The sequence below is a fragment of the Musa acuminata genome, chromosome BXJ3-4 (assembly GCF_036884655.1).
Source record: "Musa acuminata AAA Group cultivar baxijiao chromosome BXJ3-4, Cavendish_Baxijiao_AAA, whole genome shotgun sequence".
Classification (NCBI taxonomy): Eukaryota; Viridiplantae; Streptophyta; class Magnoliopsida; order Zingiberales; family Musaceae; genus Musa; species Musa acuminata.
This window is the reverse complement of record NC_088352.1, coordinates 40,644,223-40,668,236: the sequence shown is the minus strand read 5'-3', so window position 1 is coordinate 40,668,236 and position 24,014 is coordinate 40,644,223. Positions and strand designations below refer to the sequence as shown.

At 40.0% G+C, this 24,014-nt stretch overlaps 1 protein-coding gene and 1 long non-coding RNA gene across 5 annotated transcripts; one reads left to right on the top strand and one right to left on the bottom strand.

Annotated features, from left to right (window-relative positions):
- Nucleotides 1–4,217: 4,217 nt before the first annotated feature.
- LOC135636633 (uncharacterized) lies at nt 4,218–8,312 on the top strand. 2 transcript variants are annotated; one of them, XR_010495982.1, is made up of 4 exons: nt 4,218–4,693; nt 6,582–6,654; nt 7,421–7,518; nt 7,738–8,312. It is a non-coding gene; the product is annotated as an uncharacterized LOC135636633 (long non-coding RNA). The 2 variants fall into 2 exon arrangements; XR_010495981.1 differs by having other exon boundaries at nt 4,230–4,693; nt 7,774–8,312.
- A 428-nt stretch (nt 8,313–8,740) lies between these two features.
- Nucleotides 8,741–15,343, bottom strand: LOC103983134 (protein TIME FOR COFFEE). Of its 3 annotated transcripts, none has more exons than XM_009400305.3 (14): nt 14,945–15,343; nt 14,457–14,861; nt 14,193–14,350; nt 13,793–14,096; nt 13,300–13,705; nt 13,171–13,216; nt 12,998–13,087; nt 12,673–12,922; nt 12,514–12,580; nt 12,366–12,441; nt 11,867–12,250; nt 11,137–11,758; nt 9,306–11,036; nt 8,741–9,207 (listed from the first exon to the last, which is right to left on the bottom strand). In XM_009400305.3, the coding sequence occupies exons 1-14, from the start codon at nt 15,072–15,074 to the stop codon at nt 9,167–9,169; spliced, it is 4,710 nt and encodes a 1,569-aa protein (XP_009398580.2). In that variant the 5' UTR covers nt 15,075–15,343; the 3' UTR covers nt 8,741–9,166. The 3 variants fall into 3 exon arrangements, with proteins under 3 accessions (XP_009398580.2, XP_009398582.2, XP_009398581.2); XM_009400307.3 differs by having other exon boundaries at nt 8,741–9,181; XM_009400306.3 differs by having other exon boundaries at nt 12,514–12,574.
- Between the last annotated feature and the right edge of the window lie 8,671 nt (nt 15,344–24,014).

The following is a 24,014-nucleotide window of genomic DNA, read 5'->3' as shown; positions in this document are numbered from 1 at the left end:
GGTCGGTACGGATGAATCGAACGGCGGAGTACACTTCGGAGACGCTTCGAGCCGGTACCGCGTGGGGCCCATGAAGACCGGGCGCCCCCTTGATGCTTTTTCCTTGTCGTGTTGGCCACGTGGCTTCGCGCGTCGTCGCCCGGCTGCGTGGACCCACTGGACCCACCAGCCGCAGTGCCTCCTCCCGAACTATTATTATAATAATAGTATCAATAATAATAATGATGATGATGAAGAAGATAATAAATAAAAGTGGAAGGTCATTCTTCGGGGCAGCTGTGTCTTCAGAGCAATGTCTTTGTTTTTATATATCGATTGTGATATACAGATGTCTTCTTCCTTCTAATCTTAAGAAAAGCTTTGACGTGGAGCCATGTGTTCAAGATTGATTGATTTGTTTATCAATATCTTTTTTTTATTTTTATTTTTTATATTAATGCTTAAAAATAACAAATACTATTATATAGTTTCCAATGGCTATATTGTCAATAAATTATTACTATCAAATTTAATGCAAATAGGACGACAATCAAGAGAAGAGAATCCCAAGTGTCTTGGCCAACCAAGCAAATTGGTATCAACATCAATTATACAATGCTATTGACTATATATATATATATATATATATATATATATATATATATATATATAGGTCGAAAATATTAAGTTATGTATTAATGTCATTACGTATATTTATGTGGAAGGTTTTTAAATAAGAGATATTACAAAAACCCTCCTAAAATCCTCAATGGTCATCACCATCTCCTTTCAAATTCCGCAGCATTCTTCCCCTCTCACCACCATCTCCAATCTAATTGCAACCATTTATAATCACTACCACCGGAATCTCTCTCTCTCTCTCTCTCTCTCTCTCTCTCTCTCTCTCTCTCTATATATATATATATATATATATATATATATATATATATGCAATTACATCCTTGTTGATTGTGAGCTAAAATATGACATGTTGTAGTTCTAGAATATCATCAATCATATATTACGACTTGATATATAGATACACAAACAGTTGCATCTATGATTATGGCCTTGCTAATTTTGTTTGTAATTATTACTTGTGGGCATTTGCTTTGCAACTATTCAGCGAATAATATATTAGTTGCATTTAGGGATAATACAATATGACAAGGAGCGATAGACAAGTGATGGTTGATCCTTACCAATAGAAGAATTAAGTTACGATCGCAACATGACTTCCAAAAGAATATATTTGCATTTCACAATTGATTTAAAATGATATCTGATAGTCATTAAGTAGTGGAAATATAGATACATAAAAGGATTTCTTCGTTTTTTTTTTCTTTGTTAACTATGAAGTTTGGATTTAAGTATGAGATGACAAACGTTAAGATATGCGAATAATCATATTACACGTTAATGACCCATTGAGCATGTAAAATATTTGGTTATAATTAGTTTCAAATAATTATAATTAGTACAAATAAATATTCATGATACGAATTAGTATTGACATTAGCACTGATAAGATATGAATTACTATTGACATCTCAATTCATGCGGTTGATTTCAATCGATATGTTAGTTAACATAGTACCGACTAAGAACTAACATGGCACCAATTGGGAGGTTGATCCAACCTTATAAAGTAAATGATATCGTATATATATGGAAAGATGATTTAGTCTATTGTTATCCCATTTCGGGTTCAATGCTATAAGATCGCGTTCATGATTAAAGAAAGTATATAATCATTGTCGATATCCGACGATAACTTTAAATACAATAGTCTCGTATAAATATTGTAAATACACTTCTAAGCATATGAATAATTCATTGAATCTAAATAAATTTAACACTCAGACCAAATCATCCGAACAACAAACAATAATCCCTACAGAGTATCAAATGCATCTGTCTCATACAAAGACTATACATACACATCTAAATATAATTTATTGAATCTAAACAGATCCAATACTCATAGAATCATCCAAATAAAAAATAATAATCTATATAAATTATCCAATACAAAAATTGACTACAACTTTTCTTTCTTCTTCGTCTAACACTATATCACATTAACATAAACATGAAAAATGATCCGAATCAATTTCTTTTTACTATGACAATAACAATCTCTTTCGACTAAATAAGACTAACTAAATGATAGGGTAAATAAGAATAATAAAATGTTCAACTCAAATCATAATAGGATGAATATTACAATAGAATATAGATGGAAATACATAATTTGTAAGGGAAAATTTTCAGTTCAAAGGTGTTTTATTAATCATAAAAATAATTTTGATTATTCAAAATTTGATTTATTTTTTTTATAGCTTAATTTTGTATCTGCAATTTATTCGATAGAGCTAATCAAGCCGGATTAATGCTCCCCAATACGAGGAGACAACGCCGCAACACGGATTGGCGTCGTGACGTGCGAACCTTACGCCCCATCATGTCCCCTTCGCCAAACGGTGGACGATGACGAAGGTGGGGGACCGACCGTACGGTGGCAAAAATTGCCCCTCTTTTTTCCTTCGCAGACCAACCGTCGCGTGGCGACAGATTTGGGGCCCCCGCACGCGTGGACCGGCTTCACCCACGTGAAACGATTTGTCATGCTTTGAGATGCGTGGCGAGATGCAGATCGATGTCCAACCCCCCGCGTAAAAGCCTTTATGGGGGTTGGTTAGTTGGTTCACGCTTTTGGAGCTCTAGCGCCATGTGTCTCATTCGCCACCATGGCATTTGCGACCGGGGCCCACAATGGGATTCGGAATAAAGAACGCATTATAAATCGGTAAATCTCGAGGGTGGAATGAGATATTGTTTCTTATCTTTTCTCTCTCCCTTCGCCAACGATTAAATATTGGTGCTCCTGTGAGAGGCAGGTGCTACCTTTTCCGCATCTCCTCCTCATCACGATCCGATGTGTCCCCAACTAGATCTTAATGCTCTCTCGATTCTTCCGAGCAGAGGATGAGATATATTATATATTATATATTATATTATATATATATATACCTGTCAAATCGTGTATTTATTCCTACAAAGTATAAAATTACATATATGTCCTCGCATCTCACGAGATGTATATAATATATCTGTATACGCTGATGCTTTTGTCGAGAAGGCGCCTCCGAGCCGGGTGCCGAGGCGGCGGAGTCCTGAGAAGGGCCGCTGCTGGCTACGGCGGAGGCGGGTGGCACCGGCGCGAGGCTGCCGTCGTTGCTGTTGGTGTTGGTGGTGGTGGTGGTGGGTTCCTTTGTTGGATGCAGGGCGCGGTAGCCGTCACTAGACAACTCCGGCTGCCGTTGCTCGTGGTGGTGGTTCGGCCGCTGGGTTTGATCATCGATGACTCGGAGAAGCTCGCGGCGGAGCCGAGAGAGGGGCCGTTATAAAGAGGGGCGCTCGGCATCTTTATCCATGGGGTCCCACCGCGACCCAGACATTCGTACATGGGGGCCCTCACCAGTGAACGGCCTCTTGTAGCCACCTGTAGATTTGGTCAAACTTGGTCAACTCTATGGGATCACTATGTTTATTTGTATGGAGGGTATACATATTTTTTTTGGCTTGGGTAAGAGAAGACGGAGATGAGTTGGAAGATGATGGCAACATCTGGATCGTCGGATTTTGAAATTCCAAATCAGGAGGCAACCCCGCTCCACTCCGTAACGCATTTGAGACGATCCCATCAAACAATCCAAAAAGCTCAACCCCACTCTGATGTGGTGCAATTATTGTGGCATTCCCCCAATATAAAACAGGTGGCCTTCTTTATTGTCCCGGCATTATATTAATGAATGAAAGGAGGGCAGCTAAAACCAATATTTTAGCTCGCTCTTCCTCTCTCGATTCCGTCTTTGATGGACATGACTCTTTCCACTTGTTGAATTCTGGGGAGGGGGGCGGGGGGGGGGGTCTTGAGTGGGATTCCCATCGCTTGCATCCAAACCTGACCGTATTCTAATCCATCATATTTTTTTGACCTGCAAACCAAGTCAATTCTGCAATATTTTACGTCGGCAGGACAACTTCCAATGGCCATGATCTCTGATGGACTGCGGGTCATGACCGGACGAATCATCAGATCTAACCTTGCGGTGTGAATCCTATTAGCTTTTTTCAGCCGGGGAAGTGTGGCCAGAATTCTTGGTGGCACGAAGACCGAAGTGGAGGTGGTGGGAGCGCAGTGGAGGGAGGGGATGGGACAAAAGGTCATGCTTGGATGCCCTCATGGTCCCGCTCCTTTCGCTTTGAACCTGGTCTCGGAAGTAAATGGGAGAGTGGGAGTGGGGGTGGCGGGGCAATCCATTTTTATATGCGGCTCGGGTAGAGTGCAGCGAGGAACACAATCTATTGTTTATCCGGTGGTGGTGGTGTCATGGTGGGGCCGTAATCTATGATGAAAGAACAAGATTGCTACTCCAATGACTCTACTCGACTCTATCGCATTAAAATAATGATTCAGCAAGGGCAGAAGTGGATGTCAATTTTTGACTGGTGACTAAAAAATGTGGACAGTGGCCTTTAAACTTTACTCTCTTTTCTTTGGATCTTTTATCAAGTTGCAGAGCTCACAGGAAGTTGTGGCCACCAAAGTCTCCTCCTCCTCCTCCTCTTTACCCAAGTCGTATTCCCCTGCCTCTCTGTGTTCTTTCGAGTCCTTTGGAAGGTTAGCATTTGATAGAGGAGAACTCAGGTATTACTAATTTTCTTGTTTGCTGATGATGATTTATGCGTTCTTGGTTGCTCTCGATGCTTAACAAAGAGGGTTTCTTCATGGTGGATTTCTTTTCTTGTTCGGGGAAGGCATAAGGTGGTGTTATTAGGTGAAATATTTCTGTGTGTTGATACTTAATGTGTAGGTTTCTGTTCTGCGATGCATTTTGTTTGAAGGGACAAACTTCTACCAAGTTAGATTGCAAAAGATTGGTTTCTCCTCTCTGTTAAGTGTCCTTGATTTGACCTGTGATGTTTGAGAACCGATCCCTTTTCCCACTTCTGGGACTTCAAAAGGAATCAAAGAAAGTTCACAAAGGAAAGTTGACAGCCATGTTCTCTTTAGGGGTGCTCATCAGGAGAGTGAAAGTTGCATCATATTTTAAAGGAAACATGAGAAGATCCTCCACATCTGTCCTGTTTCTATCTTCTTATATTGAGTTAGAACCATCCCATTTGTTACTTTTGCATTTTTGATGAATGATTTATCTCTCTTACTGATGCTGGTATCACACTAAGTTCAGGCAAGCCACATTGTAAAGAAATGCAGCAATTGAGTTATTGCATTATTCGAGCTCTTATTCATGGTTGGAAGAGTAAGAACTAATTACTGTTCCCAAATGAACATGTTCTGGTCCTATAAAGTGAGGATTTAGTTCACCATTAGCCTAACCTGAGTAATAAGATCATATATGTATAAAATGAATTGATCAAACTAATTATGTAAAGTATACGCAACCATGCAGTTTGTATATTGCTTCTGTGATGGGTGAAACAGTTGCCCGGACAAAAGGTGATCAAGATAATCAAAGAGCAATCACCTTGTACTCTGTGCTGGTGTCTCTCATAATCAAGTTAAAACATTGTCTTGGTGAAATAAGGTTTCCAGCTAGGAACTTGTATGGCTAAGAATGCTCTTCAAGTTTATACCCGTCCGTGTGCATGTAATATGGTTTGAGCTACAAGTTGATGGTGCAAGTTCGTTTATGCAACTTCTTTGGTCATGATTCAAGAGTTCAATAGGGGAGCAGTTCATCTGGATGCTGCGATCTAAGCTTGATAGAATTGTGCGAGGAAATGGGGCTCTTCAAATGGATCATGCAAGGGTGCATCGTAGAAAGGGTATATTTACAAAGAGAACCTGTTTTTCGCCGGTTAGCTGTTTGTTCAGTATTGTAGGATTCCTGTAGAGAATAGCTACATCATGTTTGGCCGGGTGATGCCACCACCGACGAATGCAGGGAGCTCTGCGTGATGCCGTAAATATACCTGACATTTCAATGTGCATGCTACTACCACATAGCAAGGTCCAATAGAAGATGAGGTTGTGCAAAGATACTTCAACCATAGAGGGATAGTATGACCGATGGATGATGATTCTGGATGTCAGGAAGAAGACCTTCCTCTACTCTCTCTCATTTATTCAATCATCTAATGTCATGAGATATGACGTTCACTACGACAATGAAGAAGACCTATGGTGGTAAATGGATCTATTGGCAAAGGACAGTAAGGCTGTTGCCTGCCCCTATTTCTTTTTCTCATCTTCAATATTTCTTGAATATTATTTCAACTTCATATCCGGATTCCTGCCTTTAGGGTTGCTGACACTGTGATCGTATCATCATTCTATCAAGCATCTCGGTTGAATAGCGATTAGACTTGATTAACACATGTAAAAGTTTAGCTACTAATTGACGCTTTATGTTGGTTATGGTTGTCCAATAAAATTTTGCTTGTATTATCAAATTAAAATTCCAATTTGGTTGCAAGAATGGTTGATGCTTTCATGAGAACATTTTCCAAAAGTAGTATTTTCCTACACATCTTGGATTATATGTTTTACCTACTTGCCTTATGTTTTGAAGAAGCAATGGGGGTCCGCAGGCTGGTCCCACTTACATTGGTTCTATCCTATTACAAGGCTGGCAAGTGAAACCGGTAGGAAAAATGTTCCTTTAGTTTGTTGCTAGAGATTATTGCAGTGATATACACATCATTTGCTGTAGCTTCAAACTTGGTGGCAATTACCAATCTAAAAAATATTTGTGTGCAACAAATTCGAGCAAACATCATTGCAGTTTTATTAATGGCCATTGTGACTGTTCTTTCCATCACAGTACTGACTGATGAAAATGAGGTTCAACTCATAAACTTAAACATAACTGATCTAGAGCTAAAGATATAAATCCATAGCTTAAAAAAATAAAATATGCCCATAAAATTTTTGAGAAAATTTAGGAGGACAGCCATATAACCAGTTCTCGACATCTAGGAGAACCAAGGTTTCCACCAATAAAACATAAGCATTATCTTGCAATTCCAAACAGAAATATAAAAGTTCTTCAAGTTATGAGTTAGTCTTTTCGTAGAAGACCAGCATTGATTTAAGAAACCATGGATCAATTGACTGAAGACACAAAGATGGTTGGTGATAGAGGAAATTTGCCTAGTCAATCTTGATGTGCATCCCAATCTTACCAAGTTTGGTTTCTAGTAATAGTAAGGATCTTGTCGAGCTAATGTTTGATTTTAGCTCCTGCTAGTTTCTGATAGCTGTTCTTTTAGGATGTCGGCTGTGTAAAGTATTATCTTGGTACTAATCAAATTTTCTCCCTCTTTTGTAACTAGTTCTAGATGATCATATGCTTGTGTTCATATCTTTTATTGAAAATAAAGAAACTAACATAATCTTGTTGTATCCCAGGAGGTCAAGGACGTCATGCTGCACATGAACAATGGTTGACCTATGCTTTATTGTATTGTTACAAGTCTTGAAGGTCGGACAATTCATTATTTGCAAAGGTACATTGCAATTGAACATTGCTAGATGTTGTTTTACTATGCTATTTTTTCAATGATCACATATGCCTCACGATGTATCATATAACTGTGATATTCAACGATCACTATTTTAAAGCAGTAGATTATTATTGTTCTGTTTATCCGTCTCATTTCTTCAGACTGTCAAATTCCCACAGGATGTATTAATTATCTTTGACTACTTATGTTTTCCGATCACAGGATATATTAACCATTCCAAAATATGCGATCTTTTAGGTGTACTATTGAAAATATTGTGCAGAATTTTCAAGCACCAAGCAGAAAACATTATTCCGCAAAACCTTCATAACATGGTGGTGCCAAGATGTGCAAGTGATGCTGTTCGACAAGCACCCATCTGAAAATTTCTAGCAATCTTTGCCTGTTTGAATCCCTCCAAAGATTTGATGCTCAGCTTATACCACGGAAATCTTGTTGCAACACACACCAAAGAATTCCCTGGTTTGACTACGGAGCTTGTTCTTCATGAACCTCATTCTCATTTCTATCTTATGGTGCTGGCTATGCGTCTGCACATTTAGATGGCGAATGATGACACTCCATATTTGTGGTACCACATGGCATTGTTGCTTGCTTGGATGCTGTCCAAGTAAAGAAGGTCTGTTCATTGAAAGAAAGACCTTGTTTCTACCAAATGCTGGTGCTGGTGACACTGGAACTATTATCTACATAAATTTCTCTTGTTGCATTGGGAATTCCCATTGCTTGAATAAATCGATAGAATGATTCAAATTAACTATCAAATGCATTCTACATTCCTAGCACAGACAAGAAGTGAGATTAAGTATCAACGTTTCCATTAATGATGTTGATGTTGAGGCTTTTGATGTGGGGAATCTCCAAATCTGTGAAGATAGAGAATGGTGGGGACCGTTTTGTTTCCCCCACAACATTTGAAGATGACTTCCAACTGCATCCCAATGTGCGTAATCTCGAAGCCCAGCGACGACCATCTCGAGATTACGGCTCTTGAAGCATGACGTGTACTTTGGGAAACTTTCTTGATCCCTTACATCCAACCATCTTAATCATCGATTTTGTCAATCTAAACATTAGATTGAATGAACCGCATTCATTCATTCCAGCGACAGCTTCGACGGGGAAAACTACTAGTAAAGCATTTATTGCAGCATGAATGAAGAATCCTTCAGAAAAGCGTATAAAAAAGCAGGCTTGAATGATGTCCAGCAAACAGAAGATACCGGCGACTACCTTATATAAAGAGGCCCCAAAATGGGCATTAAAGAGCAGAATAAACTCTTCTGTTAGTGACGAAGTTAAAAGGAAACAAAAAAACCAGTTCATGGTACAAAGAAAATTTTGTACATCCTTCTTGGCTATGCATTCTGTGCCTAGAGTTCTACCTTCTTGTCTCTCTCCCTTCTCATCGTTCATCTTCTTTCTTTATGATATTTTACTCTTCCTCAAAACTGCAACTTGTCTAAAAAACATGCCAACCATAGTGCAATAGAGGGAAAGAGAGAGACTGTGATAGATGGAGGAGACTCTTGTTTGATACTAGAATCTCAGGCAAAGAGGCCTCTGATGTGGTCAAGCAAAGCGATTATCAGTTTATCCAGCATCAGCAGCAGGTCATTTCTCCAAGCTATCATCTCTTTTCAGCCTGCCAGGATTGTAAATTGTCACTTCCTGAGTGAAAAAATTACAGTAGTATAAGGATCTTGGGTTTGACATAGTTGTTTTCAAAGCTATTAAAGGAAAATTCATAATAAGATGAGAGTAATTACCAGCTGCAGGCTTCTGCTCAGCTGAGGGCTTCATAGAAACTGATGGTAAAGACATATAAGCAAATGTCGCAGGAATTGAAGGGTGCGGAGAGCCAGAGGCAGACTGTGCAGCCACAGCTAGCTGAGCAGCACCAAAAAAGCAAGGGGGTGGAAGGCCCTTCATACTGTTCATAGCGGTCATGGCCTTTGCAGGATCAGATGATGTGGAAGAACCAGCCGGCATCAGTGCAGAAGAGGCACAAACCGAAAGCATCCCAGAAGAAGACACAGCTGAGTTTTGTTGCTGCTGCTGTTGAGACTGTCTTTGTGTTTGTTCAGGTTGGCGCTTGTGATAATATTGAGCAGCATTAGGTGCAGAAGCACCGGGTTGTGCACTTGCGACTTGTTGCATATGGGGATTGGAGAAGAAGAGTTGAGCCTGAGAGAAGGGTTGCTGCTTCTGTAACTGCTGAGATGGTTGTTGCTGCTTGGTGTTCGAGCTGTGGCCAGGGACTTTTTGAGGATGCCCAAGAATGGATGGCATGCTTGAGTTACTCATGGGTAATGATTTGGAGATAGAACCCAATGCTGATTGCTTGACAGTTGATTGCTGAGGAAGAGGAATGGCAGAACTCTGAGGGCCTGGCTTTACACTGGTACATGATCGTGGGCTGCCACCAGCACTCTTAGATGCAGAGTTCGAATTTGAGGGCGAACCAACAGCAACAGCAGCAGATGATGGAGACAGAGAGCCACATGCTCCAAGAAGATGTTGACCCCCTGAAGGCACAACTTTAGAGGATGTCGTGCCAAACGATATTTGGGCTTGGTGGCTTTGGGTGGGGAGAGGCTGTTGGGACACCCTGCCTTGAAGTTGGAGAAGGCTGTTCTTCACTACTGGTGGAGTAGGAGCCGCTGCAGCTGGAACTGCACCTCTTGCGGCAGATGTCTTGGCCTGAGGCCACTGTGTGGGACTGCCACCCTGTATAAGAGCTTGAGGATAGCTAGTTAGAGATTGAGCGAACTTAGTACTGGTAGAATCTCCAGGACGCTCTGGGTGTACATTGACATTGTTGCTTGTGGCTGAAGGCAGTGTGCGAGATGATGCAAGCTGGTGAACCATCTGCAGTTGTTGCTGTTGCTGCTTCTGAATCTGATAAAAATGGTGTTGCTGTTGTGGGGAATTCGCAATACTGGTGGTAACTGTGGGAGCAGGAGTTGAAGCTGTACCAATGCCGGGAGAACGGTCTGCAGATACACCACCATTTGCGGTAGCCTGAATGAGGTTAAGTGATCTGGAGGCAGCTACAACATTGTTACCGACAACCGAAGAGATGGGAGGTTCACCCTCTGATTTTGTGGACGTGAAAGAATTTTGTGGACAATTGCCTGGACCTTTGCTGGCTGACATAATCTTTCTATTATCTTCACTCGTCATATTTGTGTTCACCAATTCCCTGGCTACAGGTTTCCCATCTTCTGCTACTTTGTGTACCTTCTTCTGTTCTGCAGCCATCTGGTGGTAACCATACCTAGAAGCATCTGGAAGGCTCTGGAAAATGGCATGGTTCTGTGCAATGGAAGAGAAGTCAATGCCTGGTGGTGCAGATAAAATCCCACCGAAGGATGCACCTGGAATTCCAAAAGGTTGGGGTGATGTGAAGTCCACTTTGACGTTCTGCTTCTGGTGTGCCTGCTGATATATTGCCTGCTTATCACCATGACCCCCACCACTGCTGATTGCTATAGCAGCTGCAGCATCAAGTTGGACATAAAGATTAATCTCTGCATGTAAATTGACATAAAAAATATTTAGGACAACATATGCCCTACTGAGGTTGATAAATCATACCATTAGCAACGGAAAGGTTATCTTCCATGCCCTTACTGTACTCCTGGGCATGAGAATGCTGAGGGAGGTCATGCCGCTGATTAGCTAGAAAACTGTGAGAGCTTGAACCAGTACGGCCAGCACCGCTTTCTCCAATGCATTGTGATTGTTGTAATTGTTTCTGGGAGGACCCATTTGAGGTGCCTGGATTCTGGTGGCTTTGCTGAGCATGAGGGGGTAGTGGGAGCACAGCATGTTGTTGCTGCGGCCGTAGTTGTGATGGATGAAGCATGTGGGAAGGGTAGAAGAAGGGCATTGCTTGAGGATAACTTGCTCCACGGAAGGGAGTAGCCCCTGTAATATGGGGAGGCATAGGAAAAGGATATGCATTGCTCTGCAGAAAAGCCAAGTACTGGGCTTCATTCGATGGAAAACCATTAAAGCTCAAGTTCATCATCGGTGATGCTGATCCACCACTTCCACCATTTCCCACAGCAGAACCTGAGTCACCAGGCACACGTAACTCAGCAGCACCAGCACCTGTGGAAGATTTTGCTGCCCCAGCTCGATTGGCAGCAGCTGCCACAGTGCTAGCTGTTGCATTCTGTTGATGGTTGATTGGGAACATGAATGCTGGACCATGCTAAATAGAAGAATTATCGGGTCAGCCAATGAAAGAGACAAATATTTCTCAGAACAGCATTGTAAAGAAAAAAAAAAAAAAGATTATCAATGTGTAGAGAGGCCTTACCGGCATGTTAGTTGCTGTACCAGATTGCGGCATCTGCTGGAGAATTAGTTGCTTTCTCTGGGTGGTTTCCAACTTTGTAGCTGCTGGCATTTTCTCCTGTGAGGTAAGCCCTGTATATGCTGCAATTAATGCTGGTGTCGCTTTACCCTCTTCCATGGAGCCAATGTTCATACCCAAGAAACTCCCCTGCATTGGTTTCCCAGACAGAGCAGCTTCTGAAGTGAGATTACAATTCTTGACCCCCAAGAAAGGTGCAGCTCCGGCTGCAGCAGTCCAGAACGAATTCATCCTTGCGAATTTCTGATGATTGGATATCATCTGCGCTATATAGCAATGTGTAATGCAGCGCTTTGGGCGAGGATGCATATGATGAAGTGCTGGCAGCTGCAAAACAGGAACTGTGAGAAATATAGATAGAAAGAGATCTGTGTGCGTGAGCACTGAGGAAGGGAGAGAGGGAGGAAAAGAGGGGGGGAGGGATTAGTAACAGGATGATTACCTGAGAGGAATTGGAATGGCATGCAGTTGCATCCATAGGAACAACTGCTTGCAGATGTGGAACTTGACCTATATACCTGAGGAAGAAGAAGAAGAATCCTTCAATACTCATCACAGAAGTCAACCAAATAACAAGATCAATTGCTCACCCATAAGGAGGAAAGGTTCCAGGCCAAGCACCAACTGTCATTGGCACATGGAGGGAGGAGGCTGATGCTCAAAGTGAAAAAAGAGAAACAAAACTAAAGTCAGCATTCAAATGTCACACAGATTGAACAGGAATAGAGAATACTAAATTAAAGAATTACCAGATTTCTCTTGTTTAGGCTCTGCTTTAGGGTCTTTCACTTGCAACTTACTCATTTGCACCTTGTCAGTGACAATAATATCTTGCTTCGGGTTCTCCAAATCAAGTTGCAAGTCGAGGTTCTGTTTGATAGCCACTTGCTTCTTCAAATCAAAATCTTTCTCCATGGACTTTTCAGTCTGTTGCCCGTCCCTCACCAATGCACTCTCCGTAGCCTTCTCTTCTTTATTCTCATTATTCATTTTCAGTGCCTGACATCCAGAAGAAAGTCTAAGAAACAATAGATTCTGCAAACTTACAGCAGAATATCGAGCAAGGCCTCATACCATTTCTATTTCTGGGCCCTGTTGCTTGAGATCTGAATCAAAGTCATGCAAATCTCCAGCATCTGGTGATAGCTTCCCTGGAGGAGGAGCCTGCAACAAGCATACAACATCGTTCCATTAGATTGCTGCTGAATGAAACTTCCAAAGATGGTCAAGGGAGTTTTGGGTCTCACCATCAGATCGATCTTCATTTTCACCTCCTTAGGGCTATCAGGCACTCTGTAAAATTACAAGTGGTGTAAGGAAAAAAACGGAATTCTGAACAAAAAATGAGTAGCAAAAGATAGCATGTCTGAGTTTACATCTTTCTGGCGGGCGTCTCACGAAGATTGGCATCCACATCAGTACAAGTGGAATCTTTGGCAGGAGAAACTAGCTCTTCCTTATTTTCCACTCCATCCCGCGCATCTGATCCTCCTGAGGATGGGTGCAGATCCTTTTTCTCGGTCTTGGATGACTCCTGTTGTTGCATGTCGGAGAGCCCAGCCTGAGAGACCAAAACATCAGCCGACCCACCACCTTGTATGATGGCAGGAGATGCATTGTTCTTCTCGGACCTTGGCGATGAAGCCTCTGCCTTATTCTGGTGCTCTGGGTCCATTTTGGTTATAGAAGACAAAGATATGCTCGATAGATTGTATAATCCCACTGGACTCGTGGAGCTTTCTTCGTCAAACCTCACAGGTCTCGGTCTTTTTCTCTTCGGAGCTGTGGATATCCACCAGGACAATCAGCAAAGGAAAAAATATTGTTGAGAGAAATTAAAAGTGGTAAACTTTGGCGCACGCAACCCACCAATCGTTGGCAAAGGGGCAGGATTAGAACATGAATTGGATGACGGAAGTGCAGATGGATAAGCTGCTGGAGATGGTGATGGTGAGCTTGGCGACGACACTCTCGATTTAGCTTCATTGCCTGACCCACCATCCACATCTTTTGAATCCAGCTTGTTGTTATCCTGCTTTGGAAGGCACTCAAATCGCCTTGTCATCCCATACAATACCTCCGCGACCTCGATCTCGATCTCATCTTGGCCGAAAGACGTCGATTTGGAGATCTTTGGCGGACGGTGTTTGGCTCCAGTGATCTGCTTCTGATGCTAGTAAGATCAACAAAGAAGAAGAAAAGATCATCAATGAAACCGCCTAAACAACACAAGGAAAGAAGTAGAATCCGATGTTAAAATTGGTCCAACCATCTTCTTCCGAAGAGAGCCATTGGACGAAGGGGGTGTCAGCTGGGTAGCGGAAGCGGGGCTGAGACTCGATGGAGATATGGAAGCCTGCTGGGTAATTTGCTCACCTCCTCCGCCACCTCCACCCAAGACTGGAGATTCATGTGACCTTTTAGACGCTGCAAAACCAGGAAAAAATAAGAGGAAAAATAAAAAGAACAATTTTGAGTCTAAATCTTCTCTCAATTCATTACACATGCTCCTCCGATCCTCCTCCTCACCTACCCGAACGAGCTTTTCGTGGTATCGTGACTCCGATCATCGCATCTGTTTTCCACCTCATGACTTTGGGTGGAAGGTTCTTCCGCGGCAACAGCTGCTGCTGCTGCTGATGGTGGTGGTGGTGGTGGTGGTTCTGCTGCGATGACGAGCAAGCCCCCCCTGGATTAGGTAGAGGAGGCGAGGGTGTGGGTAGCCGCACGGGAACAAAGAGGTCATCGTCTTCGTCCTCCTCGTCCTCGTCGATGCTGTTTTCAGAGCTCTGGTCCCCCTCATCTCTGTTGCTTCCGTGAAGCATCCTCTCCCCTCTCCTCCTCTTGCGCCGGCTAGATCTGTCCCGATCCCGGTCTTTCTTGGCCCCTCGATCCCGCAGCCGCGACGTCTCCGGCATCTCCATTCTTCCATCATCCTCTGCAAAAAAAATTCCAAAGAAAGACAAGTTAAAATCCAAGTAGAACAAGAAAGAGACGGAAGGAAGACCGGAAACTCCGAACCAGGAGAGTCTCTGAAGCCGCTGCTATTCCTCTGCCTCCTCCTCGACAACCCTCCCCCGCCACCACCGCTGCCGTTGGTCGCCGTCGATGCCGCCGTGGTCCCTCTCCTCGCTTCACGATTCCTCTCCATATCTCCCCGTCATACAATCAGATCACCAGCTTCTCCTCACCCTTCACCACTCACCCACTAGATCTTCCATATAGACCCGACCGAAGCCGTTCACCGTCCGAAAATTCCAGATTCAGGGCCCTTGGGACAGCCCAAATCGCCTAATCTCGTCGGAACCCTTCAGAATGACGTAGAAGCAGAGATCTTTCCAAGTAGATCTCCTAACTCCTCTTCCTCTCTGTCCCTCCCACCCTCTTTCCTCTTCGCCACTGCTCTCTTGTGGTTTGCCTCCGTCGCCTCTTTCTGTTGTCCCATCCGCTTTCCCTTCGGTTTTGTCACTTGCCCAACCCATCGGACGGTCCAGATCTCCCATTCTACCCCCGCATCCCCCGGCTGTCCGTCCGATCTATCTTTCTCATCGAGCGGACCAGGCTCGCTGGTTCCCTCGTGGCTTGTTGCCATCCGTCGGATCCGATGCGGGCCCCGGCGGCCAGACCGGTCTCCCCAGGGCCGCAGTAAATACCGCTCCCTCACTGGCCGTTTTACTCGGTGCTGACCGACGCGTGTAACCTGTCGAACCAAGGAAGCTGGTCCATTTCCCACTCGGCACCGGCTGCTTCCCGTCGCAGATTTCCTCCTTTTGCGGTGTCCGGCTTTCCCCCCGGCCCTTTTCTGCTTCCGTCACTATCGCCCGCGGGGCCCACGTGGAGGGGGTGAGGTGAGGGGCAGCGGACGGTGCCGATGGGGGGAATCACGAAGCCCAAGCAACCCTCAGCCGTTCAAACCAAGAACTGACGTGCCGGCTGGGCCCGGCCAAGCCTAGCTGGCGGAGGTCCGGGTGACCGCCTCGGTCGCGTCGAACCGGGAGCAAAGATCCTCGCCTCACGTACCGACCGATCGGACGGCTTCCGTGCTTCGGAGATTCTCCGTGGCGCTGCCCCCCTTTGATTCGCTTCTCGGGGCCCACCTTTTCTTTTATTTTGTCGCGACCGTCGACGTGGCCCACGATGACGTCACCCGGTCCGCATCCTCCCACCACCGCGGCACTGCCGCCCTAGAAACATCAATAAACCGGCCTGGCCCCTGAGACGCTCACGGATGACGTCAAACTATCAGAGACCCGGGGACCGGGGCCCACAACGCGAGGTCCGGGGGCAGGCCACGGTGACCCGAACCGTCATCAGGGTTGGTTCAGCCGTAAGGGTGTGGCAACTAACAAAACCACTACAGCCGGTCGTTATCGGCGTTCCTCCCGCTCGCGCTTCAGCACGTGCGCGGCACATGCAGACGCGTCCGTCGGTGTCTCCTACATGGAATCCGTGGCCGTCGAGGAATTCTTATCCCTCATCAATGCTCATGCCTCCGTCATGAGGGCTTCGCCCACCACACACTTACGATTCATCAGATCAAACAGTATGCAAATGTGACTCCTCGATTCCGCCAACCAGAATCGATCGACTCATGTGGTCTGATGTCTAATTGCATCCAACCGAGGCATCACATCAGATACGGTCTCTCATACATCAATGAGTTGGGTTCATGACAGAGAAGGATTCATACTTCTTTCATGTTCACGTTCCCAACATCGTCGTATTCGAATCTATCTCTCGCTTTTGACGTTTCTTACATGGCATCTTGTTCATCATCATCATCATCATCATCATCATCATCATCATCATCATCATCGTCAACGTCTCACGAAAAATAAAGACATTAACCTTTAAAGCATCTTCAGATAGAATTTGACTATCCAATAGACGGATACTTTCTTTGAACTATTCAAAGAATCACGTCGGGAATATACGTTCACGCACACTAATTAAATATTATAAACTCATTAGATTATTTGTTGCGGGATTAGTTGTGATTATAAGATTGTATCTAAACTTTTAATTTCGTCCTTTTTCTCGTACAATTTTAAATATGCTACAATTAATTGGATTATTTAAAAGCATGTATGAGATTACAGATAATATTTTTGTTCGATTAAGTGCTTTTTGGCCAAACAGTAGATCGGACAAGGCAATAAGACGAGGTTACCTGAAACCACTATCTTCTACAGAGAAATGAAATGAGATGTGATGGTTGAACACGTGGAGAAAGGAGATAGGGGATACGCGTATCTATAAATATAAGCATCACACATAATGCATGTTTTAGTTGAGATCACCGCATGATCTCATTGTCCATTTGAACGTTTGGTGGTTTAATCGTCTATTGATATTGATAAGATCATTTAGTCTCACGTTAATTAAGAAATATGAAACTCAATGACAAATCTCTCCTATCCTTAAAAATATTTTTGAAACTCATATTGTTTCAAAAATGATAAAATTGTGTCAATAACTAAAGCGAACATGCCTCATAAATAATTTCACTTACTAAAATATCAAAGATTTAAAATTTCATATCATAGATTTTTCTTGAAATATTTTTTTTATTTTTAAAATATGTTATATAGTTAATCAGTAAAAAAAAATATATCATCGATGGAAGATCTTACATTAAATCCCATGTTCATCATCTATCATTTAAAAAAAAATATTTATCTCACAAAATGTGGTAATAATTCAATAGTAAAAATATATAATAACACTCGAATACCTAAGTAAAATTAGCACCTGATTTGCACAAGAAAACAAAATAAAAAGGAAAAAAAGTATCTCAACGTGTAGTCAGTTCAGATTCTGACTTGAAATGGCATTTGGAGGGGCAAAATAAATTTAGGGTCCCATTCCAGTCCTCTTTTTTTTGTCTCGATGTACTACCAAATAACAACATATGTGCTAGTAAGAACAATAAAGACAGGAATCCTTTTTCCATGAGGGCACTTACAATAAAACTTTCGACAACGGGTAAATCTAATTTAAAAGGTGTCGTGGTGTAAATGCTGGCTACTACTTGCTTTTGTACTACGAATCATAGCTTTGGAGGGGGCAATAGCACGCAAAAGAGCCAACCACCTACGAGAGTTGATTAGGTCTTGTAATAGGTGGTGGGATGCATTCTAAGAGATGGCATTGGTTTGTGCTTTAGAGAAAGGATCTACACGTTTACAAAGATATAGAAGCAAAGATGATAAAGGAACGGAGATATGGAAGTTCTATGTGATTTTTTCTTTTAACTTTCTCCTGTGTTATCACATAACCAAAAGATTAGATTAGATGATATAATTATGTTTTGGATGGAGAAAATATCCCGCTCTCTTGTTAAATTACTACTGTCTAAATTTCTTTAGACAAAATTTCTGTTTGGGTGGAGAAACTTTTTGTTTTTTCTGTTTGATGCTTCTTTTATAATTTTCTATGTTTGAATCGGTCAAACCGTTATGTTATATATAATATTTTTTTAAAATTTTCGTAAAAATATTATAAATCTATAAAAAATAACGGACTAAAATGCTCACCAATCTTGGTTGAGTTTCAAATAGATGTTTTTATTAATTTATGAATAAGAAGATAATTTTTTATGTAAATTATAATATTTTTTAATAGAATTATAATTAAAAAAATAAAAAAACACTATAGTTCTATTCAAAAATATAAACTAATCCAATTTAAAGGACGAAAACTTTTTGGTTGGTCTTATTGGGGTGGAGATAAGATATTTTTTTTCTATAAATTTTACGTGGCATACTCACATACGATAAGCCATTAATATAATGACATTTGTATGTCTCAATTTTTTTTCTCACTTTAATTATATATATTATTATATTAATTATTTTATTATGAATTAGCATATAACGTAAGTATATTTTAACATGTATAAACTCAAACTTGACGGGAGGAGCTTATATGCTATGATTTTTAAAATATAGATGTTATTTTAAATACGAGTAAACTATAAGGGCTTAAGATTTTCATGGTCAAAATCACATGAGCTAAATTAGTCTTTGATTCTAAATTATATGTGTTATTATATTAATGATTTATCATGAATTAGTATGCCACATAAACGACTGTAATGTCTGTTAACTCAGACTTAATGATAGAGGCTTATATATTATATTTTTAAAAATATATGAGTTTATTTTAAGCACAAGTTAATCATAAAGATTTAAGAGGTCCACGATAAAAATCATACAAGTTAAAATGAACCTTAACTCTAAAATATAATAATTTAACATATTTTTTTATCTATGTTAAAAAATAAAATAATGATAATAATAATAATTTGGTACATATGGTTTGTGAATCATGATTAGATTAAAAAATAAAAATAAAAATATACAATAATAATCATCTCATGATGTATAGCCAGCACATGGTTTGTGTGCTTTGTAGCTTATGATCAAATTGTACCGTCATGACAATAATAATAATCTCATAATCTATATCTGATTCGAACATGCTTATCAATCACATCAAATCATCGGAGTCGGTAAACATCAACGGTTGCCTACTTGCAAAGGACATGTCGTTTTATCTTGTTCTACCAAAGAGAGCTATTATAACACCACAAACACATTCTCTTTAAAAAAGACACCACAAAAAAATCTAGTATTTTGAATAAGAAAATTCAAAGAGTAAAACTTTTTTGACCTATTTCTCCTCCTTAATTTTTAAACATTTATTTCTTATAAACCTGTTTATATTAAAAAAAAATTATCAACCAAAAACTTCCTCGGGGAAAAAAGAAGAAGCTACCAATAGCTTATTTTTCTCTCAAGTTTTTGTGACACATATTTTTTAGGTTCACAGTGACAACTCATATCTTTAATGTCTATTAATCTTTCAATCTAACATCAACATCGCCTAGAGATACTTTGAGCTTATTACTCTTCTTTGTACCGCTTTCTTTAGCCAAAGAAGAGATATCCACGTGGATTTGTCGCTTTGTGGTGATGTACTCGTAACTCAAATAGCGCGGGAATAAAGTGAACCCCGTTTCACCCGAGACACTTCGGCCCCACAAGCCTTACCTGCCTGCGGAGCCCTCCTACCGTGGGTCCGACGTCGTCGCTTTTGTCTACCACAGGGGTAGACGCCGCTGGGTCCCACACGAACGGGGAAAAAGAAGAAACAATATTTCTCTCTCCACGGGAACCACACGACAAAACCCGGACCCGCATCCGCCTGTTTCGGATCCGACGTAACGCGGGTTACACGGCAAGTGCGTCATCAGCTACCCACCCACCGAGTCTTCTGCGCCCGTCGGTCTCGTGTCTTGTCTCGTCGAACCGGGACACTCGCGTTGCGACCCTTATCTCAGCCCGTCCCTCGTGGAAATATCTGAACCTGATTCGGGGCCCACCAACGGGGTGGAGATTTCGGGTGGGAACCGTCGGGACGTAAAAAAACATCATAAGAAGCTTTATGATTTAATTCCATGGGGTTTGTATTTGATTTTTTTTTTTTGGGAAAAATATTAGTTGTCTTTTTTATATTTATTTCTTTTATATTATTATTTCTACGGTGCTATGGATGAGCACATTATGTCTCTATGATTCGTTCCTCAGTGTCAGACAGACAAAAAAAATAAGAAACAAGCCATCACATCTAATGTTTGTGTTGTCGCATACGGTGACATTTGTCACGGATGATGGGATTAATTAATGACCACTCGACCTCATCCGGTTGCTGACATGTCACGTGGACACGGAGACACGTCAGTGATTAAGCCAACATCCCTGTTCAACCGCCGCGTTCCACGTCATCCATGATGCCCTAATAATTTGACGTTAATGTGTATCTTCTATGGTGATAGAATGCTGACCTGAGTTGACTCTCAGATGAATCCAACGGGAAGGATTACTCGTAACAACGATCGAAAAAGATAGGGCAAAGACGTCATCTAACTCTCGGATTGCCACCTCATTTCTCACACCATATTCTTTCTTACCTGTTAGATCAAATTATCTGACATGGATGTTGATTTCGATTCAGCTGATGTATTTTTTTAGATTCTGCATCATGATCATGTGATATCAAATGAGAAAAAAAAATCGATGCTCAACGAGATTTTTCTAATATTTAAATTATTTTTTTATTTGAAACACTTGATCAAATGTGAAATCTATGTAAATATAATTATTTTTATGACTAATCATATTACGTAAAATGTATCTTATAGGCCTTTTATAATATGTTATGATATCGTTATATTCGAAGTTAAATGTCACAACTGGAAACGTGATCATATAACAATAAACTCCACAATATTGATTGTCATATGTGATTAAGATATCGAGATAAAAATAAAATATTAAAAAAATGATATATTATCTATGATGATGATATATGTCATTATACTCACATCATTATAAAATACTAATAATAAAATATTATTTCATGAAAACATAAAAAGTTCATATTAGGTTATATTTTTAATAGTCAAAAGTTTAAATAAGAAGAGATGTTACAATGGTCCAACTCATCGAGTCATGCATTCGATGATACTTTGAACTTTGTCAGCTACAATCCATCCCCATCCACCATTCAATGCATGCTTGTTTGCCTACTCCTATTTTAGATTAAATAGGCTTAACCCTTCATGAGAGGCGAAGTGTTTAAACTACATTTGAAGTGTGGAGGCATCCACACCAACTCATCATTTATTCCTTCTTCTTAATAAATCCAGTACTAAATTTACTAGTCCTACACCTTTGGAAAAGGACAAGATGTTCGAACAAAACTTGAATGAGGTTGGAAGGGTCAATGTCATTCCCACAAACATTTCATTCTTATAATGTATAAAACAAAACCTTAGTGGTAATTGGATTTGAATAATAACTTTGTTCTTGATATGTATATGAAACTAAAAAAAATTGAAGCATAGATTCAATGCATTATAACTTTTTGGATTAAAACTCTGTTTAAAAAAATATATATATATATAATAGTCGATAAATAAATAATAACATAATCGATATTTCATTATCATATGATTGATATATTTATTATTAATATTCTAAATATCACATTCAAGAGGGTTAAGTAGTCTACACATGATCAATAACTTGATACCACAAGAATAATATTGTGATACCTTTCGAGCTATATTGGTTATAAAATTATTATATCTCGATCTGACTTATCACAATGTCATAGTTATAATTAAACTTGGCAACAATACAAAATTGATTATTGATATTTGATACTGATTGTATGAATAATAATGATATTAACATTGATTGTACGAGTAATAATCCTATTGACAAATTGTAAAATGGACCTAGAATGCATTTCCCAAACACTTAAACATGTTCTTATATTTTATTCTAAATCCTAAATTAACTTAAGCATTAGAAATACTTTTATTAAAGAACACCCCAATATAGTTTTTATAGGATTCCATAACCTTAGGATAGACGGAGTCTTCGAAATCAAATTCGAGCTAAACAATTAGAGGATCTTCATTGGTTTCAAATTCACATATAGTTAGATACACAAAAATCGACTTAATAATAGCTATTAATATATTAAAAATTATATAACATATAATTTTGTAAAACAATTTTAATTATTATATTATAGACTCGTGCTAACGAATTAATCAATCAGTTTTTTCCCATATATAAGAAGTCCTATTATCCAAAATACAACAAAAACTATCTCGTCCCTAATTATATTACAAAGATGCGATGGAGAATTTATCTCCATATTTAAAAATTATTGAATAAAAAAAATAACTATGAATAAAAATAGTAGGTATGTGTCAAAATCTCTCGGTCAATTTAGTAGGTACAATCGATGAAACAATGCATCAAACCAAGGTTAGCTCAAATATTGTTTCCGGATTGCTCTAAGACTTGTCTTGTGCCCACATGAACAAGCGAATCACCACATCAAATAAAAAGACGAACACATAGCTATTAACACATTATATGTTTTGAGATATTAGTTTTTACATATGCTGTCGATCCTTCCGAATATTAACCCTACCAAGCAAGACATGAAAATATTATGCATAATATTACAAGTGCTCTTTATGTTTTTAGCAACATAGGCTTTCTTACAACAGATGTTTGATTGAGAAGGAAAACAAGGAGAATATTCTCAAAAACAATACACTATAACATGTAACAACTATGTGAATGTAGTATAATAATTTATTCGTAATTATCATTCATGATTATTATCGATTATAATTATAGAGGGGTAAGGGTTTATTTTGTAGAAGAACACCTTTTCCATCTTAGGAATAAATATAAATCTCATGTTATGATTATATAGGAATCATATTATTTTACTTGTCTAAATAAGTAACATGGTATGTAAAGGTCTATTCAAATATTGCTTGTTCATTATGGACCGATTTGAATTAGTATCAAACTAAAATAGAGCCCAATTTTATAGTAGTCATTGGATTTAAAGTTGTGCTAGAGGTGAGCTCATTATATGGACAAACACATAGCCTAACTTGCTTGATTTTAATTTTCGAATAGATACCGCTAGGATTAGGTGATACTTGTAACACCTTATTCCTAGTTCTATCAATATCCTACGTGTATGGCTAAAATAGGATGTCATATTTTATTTTTTATTATTGTTATCGATATAAGTGCATTAGAAAGTAGATAATCTTAAAATTAAAATATATTAAATTAATAATCAAAATGAGAGTTTTCCTTATACATAATATTTTTGACACTTGTATATAATTATAAAATATAATCAAAGAAAAATATAACTATAATATATCCAAAATTTATATAATCATTGTTCATATCTTCGTTGGTATGAACTTATACGTGTTAACTTCCCTGCTCAATCACTTAGTGTATTCTTACTTATAAAATAAGATTTATAGTAAGTAATTAATCAGTAAGTATAAGCCTTTATAATTTTATTTATGTGAGTATGCATCGTGTTATGTGTTGGTGAACTAATGTATCGTGGCTGATGAGTCAGCACGGCTTGGTCCATGGGTTGATGTCGGGAGTCTTTGGTCGGTTGAGTTGGATGTTTAGGTCGGTCGGGCCCTTGCGACGAGGTGTTGATCAACATTTCTCAGTCC